The sequence below is a fragment of the Triticum urartu genome, chromosome 1 (genome assembly GCF_003073215.2).
Source record: "Triticum urartu cultivar G1812 chromosome 1, Tu2.1, whole genome shotgun sequence".
In the NCBI taxonomy this organism is placed as follows: Eukaryota; Viridiplantae; Streptophyta; class Magnoliopsida; order Poales; family Poaceae; genus Triticum; species Triticum urartu.
The window spans coordinates 481,769,599-481,778,459 of record NC_053022.1 but is presented as its reverse complement, the minus strand read 5'-3'; the positions used below and the strand labels follow the sequence as shown (position 1 = coordinate 481,778,459).

Below are 8,861 nucleotides of genomic sequence, written 5' to 3'. Positions count from 1 at the left end.
GTAATCCGCAATTAACAAAGCACGCACGGGCAGTGCCTTCCCAGGTAAGCCTCGCCCCGCCAATGGACGACGCCACACCAAAAGTCCAAAAGCAAACCCCGAACCAAACCAAACCAAACCAAACCGCAAGGCCAGGCCAGGCCAGGCCGCGGCGCGCAGTTCCATTACTGCCCTCCACCCACCCACCCCCGCACACAATGGCGGTGCGGAACTCCCAGATAAACACGGGGAATCTCCCCCAGAAACCGCACCGAATCGGTTAAAAATCTCCCGGATTTTAAACCCGATCGATCGGGATAGAGGGGTAAACCAGACTTAAAACCCGCCCCCCCTCCCCACCCCGCACGTCTCTCAACTCATATCCCCCCGATTCCCCTCCCCGATCGATCGTGTTCGTTGCTGGGACGGAGCGAGGACTGCCGCTGTGCTGCTGGCCTACGCCCGCGCCCGGGGGCCTGAGGTGAGCGCGCGCCCCGATGGATCGCTGCCGGAAGCGCCCCGACTCCGACCCCGGCGGCTCCGGCGAGGCCGAGACCCCCGCCGATAAGCGCCCCTGCACCGCCGAGCCCTCCACCTCCGCCGCCGCCGCGCCCGCGCCGCCGGAGCAGGCCGCCTCCGACATGGACACCTCGTCCTCCGGCCACGCCGCCGAGGCCGACGCCGATGCCGATGTGGACGGCGACGATGGGGACGGGGACGGGGACGGGGATGGCGGGTCGTCTTGTGAGTCGGATGGGGACGGGGGGCCCGGGAGCGGCAAGTTCCGCCGGATGGTGGCGGCCGTCGCCTCGGAGGGCGCCGGGGGAGGCGCGCTGCTCGCGTCGCTCACGGAGCTCTGCGAGGCGCTCTCCTTCTGCACCGAGGACGCCGGGGGCTACTTCCCTGTCGAGTCCGCCGCGCGGGCGCTCGTGCGGCTGGCCGGCGCCGACGTCGCCAGCCCCGACGAGCTGCTGCTCGCCGTGCGCGCCATCACCTACCTCTGCGACGCCATGCCGCGCGCCGCCGACGCCGTCGTCCGCCACGGCCTCCTCCCCGTGCTCTGCTCCCGCCTCCTCGCGATCGAGTACCTTGATGTGGCCGAGCAGGTAACGGAGCAGCCCTGAAAACCATCACATTGACCTGAACCAAGCGCTTCATGTGATCGATCAATCACGCTTCTTCTGTTTGTATGAGCAGTGCTTGCAGGCGTTCGAGAAGATATCGCTGCGGCAGCCGGCGCAGTGCTTGCAGGCAGGCATGATAACCGCCGTGCTGGCATACATTGACTTCTTCTCTGCAAGTATTCAGGTTAGAATTGCAGAATTTCCATCTTTTGGTGCGGAGAATCTACAGCATTTGCTAATTGGGTGCCTGCTTGGATGGTTCAGAGGGTTGCTGTCTCAGCTGTTGCAAATGCCTGCAAGAAGGTCCCCGCAGATTGCTCCCAGTTTGTGATGGATTCGATCCCAATGCTGTGTAATCTACTGCAGTCTGAGGACAAGATGGTATTGTTACCCACTAATTTAACCGAGCTTGCTTGTATTAGGCATGTACATAGTGCTCTGCTAATGTTTCAGGCGATATAATATCACAGGTTCTTGAAAAGGTTGCAACTTGCCTGATAAGCATTGTAGACTCTTTTAGTGGTTCAGTGGAGCTTCTTGACCAGCTCTGCCACCAGGGCCTGGTAGAGAAGGTCCTTCCTTTGATCAACGCCAGCGGACTCACTTCCCTTAACCCATCAACTTGCAGTGTATGCTTCCCCTTGACCTTCTATGCGTATCATGAGTATGTCTTTGAGGGAGTTGATTGTAGTTTGTTGTGATTGCAGAACTTGATCGGGCTTCTTGCTAAGCTAGCCTGTACTTCACTTGTGGCAGTGAAGTCTCTCTTTGAGTTGAATGTTGGTAGCACCATAAGGGGGATTTTGGTCAGTTCAGATCTCTCCCATGGGATGCCATACCTGCCTTCGGAAAACCAAAATAACCAGGTTGGTTGCTTAATATCTTTTTTACTGCCAGTCCATATTTCTATAGTTCTGTTTCTTGGTAATGTCAACATCAGGTGGTCCATAACCTACATGAGCAGAGGCTGCTGTTACCAGTAGTAATACTAATACATGCACCAAGCTCAGTTGATCAGTATATTTACTAGAAAAGAATTAGTAGGCACAATTCTTTTGTCCGATTCTCCTAGAATCTTGAGAATTGGACCTCTAGGATTGTCAAAAAAAATACGGGTTCAAGATTTTGGGAGAAGCAGCCAAAAGAACTGGGCTGTAATCTTATAAGTTATGCTACCATTATTGTGAATTTGTCTTATCCATTTCTTTGTGACTTAACTTGTACTCCCTCCGGTCCTTTTTACTCTGCGTATTAGATTTGTGTCAAGTCAAACTTTGCAAAGTTTGACCAAATTTATATAAAAAATATCAATATCTATAATATCAAATATATATACTCCCTCCGTCCTAAAATTCTTGTCTTAGATTTGTCTAGATACGGATGTATCTAATACTAAAACGTGACTTGATACATCCGTACTTAGACAAATTTAAGACAAGAATTTTGGGACGGAGGGAGTACTACGGAACTACATTTCATAATGAATCTACAATATTGATTTGGCATTATGAATGCTGATACTTTTTTCTATAAGTTTGGTCAAATTAGAGATACTTTGACTTCAGACACAACTTATATGCAGACTAAAAAGGACCGGAGGGAGTATTATAAGCACTGCTTTCCACTTATGAAAAAGCGAAACATTATTTTCATTGATCAATAAATAAGTAGCTATAATAGTAGAACTTGTCCGATCACATCCCTTGATCCCTCTTTTTACACCAACATGCAGCCCTGAAGTTCACACTAGCTGCCAACCAGTGATTTGATAGTTTAATTCTTGATCCTACCAGGTTAATGAAGCTCTGAAATTAGCAATCCAGCTTATTCCTTCTGCGGCAAGAGATGTTGAAGACACCTATATAGTACTTGCTAAAGAAAAAATAATTGTCGATGAACCAGGGTTCTTGTGTCAGTTCTCTACGGATATCCTTCCTATCTTGATCAAGGTCTGTTCACAATAACGAACTAACAACTCATTAAGGATGCTCTTGCTCTGAAATATGAAGTGAGTATGTTGTTTTGTGCAGGCAGTCAACTCTGGTGCAAATTCGTACATTTGCTATGGCTGTTCTTCAATTGTAAATAACATCTGTTACTTCAGTAAACCTGAAATGCTTCAAGAGTTGCTCAAGGAAACAAACATATCAAGGTAAACACGACCTGCAAAAGAAGGGCTGCATTCCTATAGACATTTTCACTGAACTCGTTAATTGTCTGAGTCTAAATGAATATGTTACTTCTGTGATTATGTGACAGCTTCTTGGCTGGTTTATTGTCCCGGAAGGATCATCATGTGCTAATCTCATCACTGAAGATTATCGAGATTCTCATGCAAAAGCTTCCGGATGCTTACCTTGGATCTTTTATCAAAGAAGGTGTTGTCAATGCAGTAGAGGCTCTTCTTATGCAAGAGGATTGCTCAAAGTCCAGCCCCCCTCTCTCTGATGACACTCAACAGTCAGAAAATCAACCTGTTATAAGAAATAAACCTACATGTTTCTGCTATGCATTTGATTCCCGCCAATCTGAATCTGCTGAAACAAGGGCTTGTAGGATTGGGCAGGGGAACCTTTTTAATTTCGCAAGACATGTGAAGACAACTTACTTTACAGCTGAAGCAGTGAATTCAGAGATGGGGTTAACAGAGATTTTGCAGAAGCTCAAAACTTGCTGTGCAGTTCTAAATGACTCTGCCGACAAGTCATTCAACCAAGACAGTCTTCAAAATGAAGAACACCTGTCTACCATTTTGAGCGAGGTGATGATGGAGCTTCACGGAGGAGAAACAATGACGACGTTTGAATTCCTTGAGAGTGGACTGGTCAAATCTTTGTTAAATTACCTGTCTAACGGCAAATACCTTCAGGTGGATGACAATCTTAAAGATTACAATGCTGAACATTTTTGTGCTGTGCTGAAAAGATTTCAGTCATTTGCCCGGATTTGTTTCTCAAGAATGGAGCAAGGTTGGGGTGATATGCTCTTGACACTACTTGTAAGGAAACTGCAGAATGCTCTTACTTCTCTTGACAACTTCCCAGTGATAATGAGCCACAATTTCAAGCCAAGGAACAATATTTCTGATATCCCTATTCGCCACTCAACAATTAGTCCATGTATCCGAGTACGTTTCAAGAAGGATGAAGATGAAACAAACTTATCAAGCTATGATAATTCTGTGAATTTGGAAATCTCTTCTTCCTTGCATTCTATCGAACAATTTCTGTGGCCCAAAGTCAGTACATGCACAAGTGATCAGAATACTGAATCACCACCTAGTAGTGTTGCTTTCGAGAGCAAATGTGCTGAAGATGACCCTCAGGAAAGAGATTCCAGCCCAGAATCTTCTCCTTCATCAGAGGTATTATTCTGTTTGCAATCTTAAGAAACATTAACAGTTGGGATATATTGAAATATGAATAGGCTGAGTGCTACTTGCTTATATTTATAACTTTCTTTTAGTGCCGTAGAGGTTATGCATGGTTTGGCTATTACTTCATACATACCTGTTGATACCGGAAAAAATTATCCAATAAATCCACAGTTTATCGCTGTTCATACTTCTAGGTTTCCGTGTTTTAAGACTAGAATGGCTCCTTTTCAGGGTATCATCAGGGAAAATCAAAATTCTTATGTAGAACCATGCTCGAAGAAAGGGTCGCCATCTTCCGGTGAGTGTGTGTCTAGATTTGACTTAATTACTAGCTGTTATTCTCTAATTTGCAACCTGTCTCTTGTTCTGGTAACCTCAACACCATAATGGATGTGCAGCTGGAGGTCAACCAGAACGAAACAAGTCGACCGGGACTGATTGTGCTTTTCAGCCAAAACTGGTATTTAGCCTGAAAGGAAAAGAGCTTGACCGATCTGTTACTCTATATCAATCAATCCTGCAGGATCAGATCAATGCGGGAGCTGATGTAATTTTGGACACCCAGTTTTGGCGCAGTGTGCATGACATAACATTTCGAACAGCTGCAAATCCAGAAAAAGACGATTCTCCTGAGAACCTGTCTAATGCAGCGATATCAACAAATGACAGTAAAACTGGTTTAATGTGGCAAGCACTCCCTTTCTTCAGCAGCTTGTTGCTTGGCAAGATCCCTTGCAAACTTGATAGATCAAATTCATTGTATGACATATTGTTTATGCTGAAAGTTTTAGAAGGATTAAACCGATACTCGTTTCACCTCGTGTCTAATGAGAGAAACCATGCTTTTGCTCAAGGGAAGTTAACTGACCTTGATGATCTGAAGCCTTCTGTTTCTTCAGTTCCACTGCAGGAGTTTGTTAGTGCTAAATTGACAGATAAACTGGAGCAACAGATGCATGATCCCTTGGTTTTAAGGTCTCGCTGTCTGCCTTTATGGTGCACTGAACTGATGTCTGCGTGCCCTTTCTTATTTTCCTTTGAGGCAAGATGGAAGTATTTCCAACTGACATCATTTGGTTCTTCATCAATGCAACGTGGTCATATGATAGATACAAGTGGTAGCAATATATCAACAGAAAGAGGTTCACCCATTTCACGGAAAAAGTTCAAAGTTGATCGTGATGATATACTGGCTTCAGCTGCGAAAATGATGCATTCCTATGCTAAGAGTAGTGCACTGCTTGAAGTAGAATATGAAGAAGAAGTAGGCACAGGTTTAGGTCCTACAATGGAGTTCTATACGTTGATAAGTCATGAGTTTCAGAAGTCTGGTTTAGGCATGTGGAGGGGTGAGCTTTCTTGTGAAGCTGGCACCAACAATGCTCACATTGGGACTGTGGTCGCGCCTAATGGATTGTTTCCTCGACCGTGGTCTGCTTCTGTAGATTGTGCTTCCTTCTCGGAAATAAATAAAAGATTTCACCTCCTTGGTCAGGTTCTCGCAAAGGCAATTAAGGATGGCAGAATTCTTGACATTCCATTTTCCAAAGCATTTTACAAGCTTATCCTAGGACAGGTATTTTGGGTCCTATATTCTCGGAATATATATCATGTTTATTATGCTTTCTTCTGTTTGTCGATCTAATAATCTTTTCTATGATAGGAGCTTAATATATATGATATCAATTCATTTGATCCTGAACTCGCAATGACCCTTATGGAGTTTAAAGCGCTTACTTGTCAAAGGAAATATTTAGAATCATGTTCGACAAGGGAATGCCAGAGCACATCTGATTTGTCTTATCGTGGTTGTAAAATTGAGGATCTTGTTATTGACTTTGCTGTCCCAGGGTATCCAGAATATGTGCTTTCTTCAGAGGGTACTTCAGACAATGTAAGTGATATGACCATGCCACTTTCCGTTGCCGGGTTCGCAGCAGATTAAAGTATTCCCTAAATTACTTAAGTTATTTTCAGGTAACTGGTGAGAATTTGGAAGAATATGTTTCTTTTGTTGTCGAGGCAACGGTTAAAAGTGGAATCACAAGACAGCTGGAGGCTTTTGAGTCAGGATTCAGTCAGGTATGCTATATCATGGTGCCGCTCTCATATGTTTATACTTGTGTGTAACTAATGACAGCTTTTCAGTTACACCATGGTTGGGTTGTCCCAGTTCAAAAAATGTGGAGTGCGTGTAGGATGCATTGTTACTTACCTAGAAGCTATCATGGCTCTACAGTTCTTAGTTTATATGCGTTCTACACTCTTTGACAAAGTTGCAAATTTGCTTCTTCCTACTAGCGCTTTTATCCTCGGAGGAACTTGGCAGTAATGCGTTAATTAGACAATGCAAAAGCCATTCCTCATTTAATAACCCTGTGTACTATTTCTTAAGTAATCTTAATCCAATATGTATACACTTCTAACTGTTTCTGATGGCAATCATTTTGATTTGGCGATTGACTCGCCCTTCGTCCTTTTTTTACCAGAGCTTCCTCATCTGTCTGTTCAGGTGTATATAGGCGCTAGGTTGCTTTGATTTGTAACTCATGAGCCTCGCATGGGGCCAATAGGGTGACATGAACTCGATGTTTCACTTCTCATTATACATTTTCCACTCTTCTCTGGTGTTGTCTCTTACTGCTCGTAGTTTAAAAAATCCAATTTGTTGTGCTACACTTACACTGGGTATTGCAGGTATTTCCACTAAGCACACTTCGGGCATTCTCAGAGGATGAGCTGGAGAGATTACTCTGCGGAGAACAAGATAACTGGGATGTATGTGCCTTTTCTTATAAATATGCAGAGAACAAGATTACTCTGTGTCGAACAAGATTACTTTTGTTGGAAGTTGTTGATTTTCTTGTAAATATTCGTTTTTTGTTATTGACACCTTGCTTCTGAACAGTTTGTGAAACTTGTGGATCACATAAAATTTGATCATGGCTACACCTCCAGCAGTCCTGCAGTCCTTAATGTAAGTCTTTTATTAGTAGATACATTTTGAAGTTCCATTTTCCAAGAAAAATAGTATCTCAGTACCATAACAAGAAATCTTAATGCGCTGCAGTTGTTAGAGATCATACAAGAGTTTGGATGCCATGAACGCAGAGCTTTCTTGCAATTTATAACGGGTTCACCTCGGCTCCCTCCAGGCGGTCTGGCTGCACTGAATCCAAATTTGACAGTTGTCAGGAAGGTCTGTTTTCACAATTTAAAGCTATCTCTCTATCTCTCATCAGTTACTTTTTACTAGTTTGCTAACTTGTGCTATACAATTAACAGCATAGCAACAACGATGCTGATGATGATCTGCCAAGTGTGATGACTTGCGCTAACTATCTTAAGTTACCTGCCTACTGCTCTAAGGTCTGAACTCTCTATCTTTCTGCTATCAAAACTGAGCACGTCTTAGTAGATTATAGTTTACTTCTATTCTTCTTACTATTTTTATTAATTAAGATAAGTGCTTTAATATCTTGATGGAACACTTGAGCTAAAAGAAACTGTGGACTATGAAGTGCGCATCCAAGTCAGTAGTAATTGGCATTCTGAACATGCCTTTTCTGGCATGATTATTTGCAGTAGTTAGTTCCAGTTGCTATACGTTTGAGTTTCCTGAAAGTTACCGTTCATTGGCATACTAACACCAAACCTTTGCGCCATTCAGGAAAGGATGAGGGAGAAGCTACTCTACGCGATTACTGAGGGGCAGGGGTCCTTCCACCTGTCCTGACTGGAAACCGATACTGACACTGGCTGCCCGCGCCACACGCAGGAGAAACTCGCGCGTGGTTTTGTAAGTATATCATGTAGGGAAACAATATACGTAGGTGTGGGCGGCTCGCTAAACTTACGACATGATTGGGTGTGGAGCTGATGATAGGAGGGGAAGAAGCAGAGGGTTCCCCGTCAGCCAGTCTTATCTATCCTTGCCTGTACATACTAGTGGTAGTTTTAGGTGTGCTCTCGAGTGTTGGCGAACATGACGACCATCGACTTAGATCACTGCTATTTATGTGGCTGATCTTTTGCTGTACATACACATTGGCTGCAAGTGCCATTGCTATCTATCTATATATCGTTCTCAGCCGGTGTTTGCCTGCTGCATCCTGTATTGCCTAGCATTTGCCGAAATATGTCTACTGCAATCTTGCAGCATGTGGGTATGTCTGACCTCAGATGAAACTATTTGCCCGCCCACGTTGGCTCCTTTGGAGGGGAACGTGGAACGACTTTAGGTTTTGTTGAGATGGACCGTGCTTGAGGTGTCTCTTTCACTCAGGACGGGGTATCTATCTATACCAGTAGCTTCAGGAGTTGGGGGTGGTATTTCTGTGGAAATGGAACTCTGGGCACTCAAAATAGAAAAATTCCCTGTG

The 8,861-nt window shown here is 44.4% G+C and overlaps 1 protein-coding gene across 1 annotated transcript; it reads left to right on the top strand.

Annotated features, from left to right (window-relative positions):
• Window positions 1-331: 331 nt before the first annotated feature.
• Window positions 332-8,592, top strand: LOC125520872 (E3 ubiquitin-protein ligase UPL4-like). Its single transcript, XM_048685919.1, has 17 exons — window positions 332-1,085; window positions 1,177-1,287; window positions 1,368-1,484; window positions 1,574-1,732; window positions 1,811-1,969; window positions 2,897-3,052; window positions 3,134-3,255; window positions 3,363-4,467; window positions 4,711-4,777; window positions 4,878-6,055; window positions 6,143-6,373; window positions 6,457-6,561; window positions 7,177-7,257; window positions 7,388-7,456; window positions 7,550-7,678; window positions 7,765-7,848; window positions 8,150-8,592. Exons 1-17 carry the CDS (start codon window positions 477-479, stop codon window positions 8,213-8,215), a joined length of 4,548 nt encoding a protein of 1,515 aa, XP_048541876.1. The 5' UTR covers window positions 332-476; the 3' UTR covers window positions 8,216-8,592.
• Window positions 8,593-8,861: the final 269 nt, after the last annotated feature.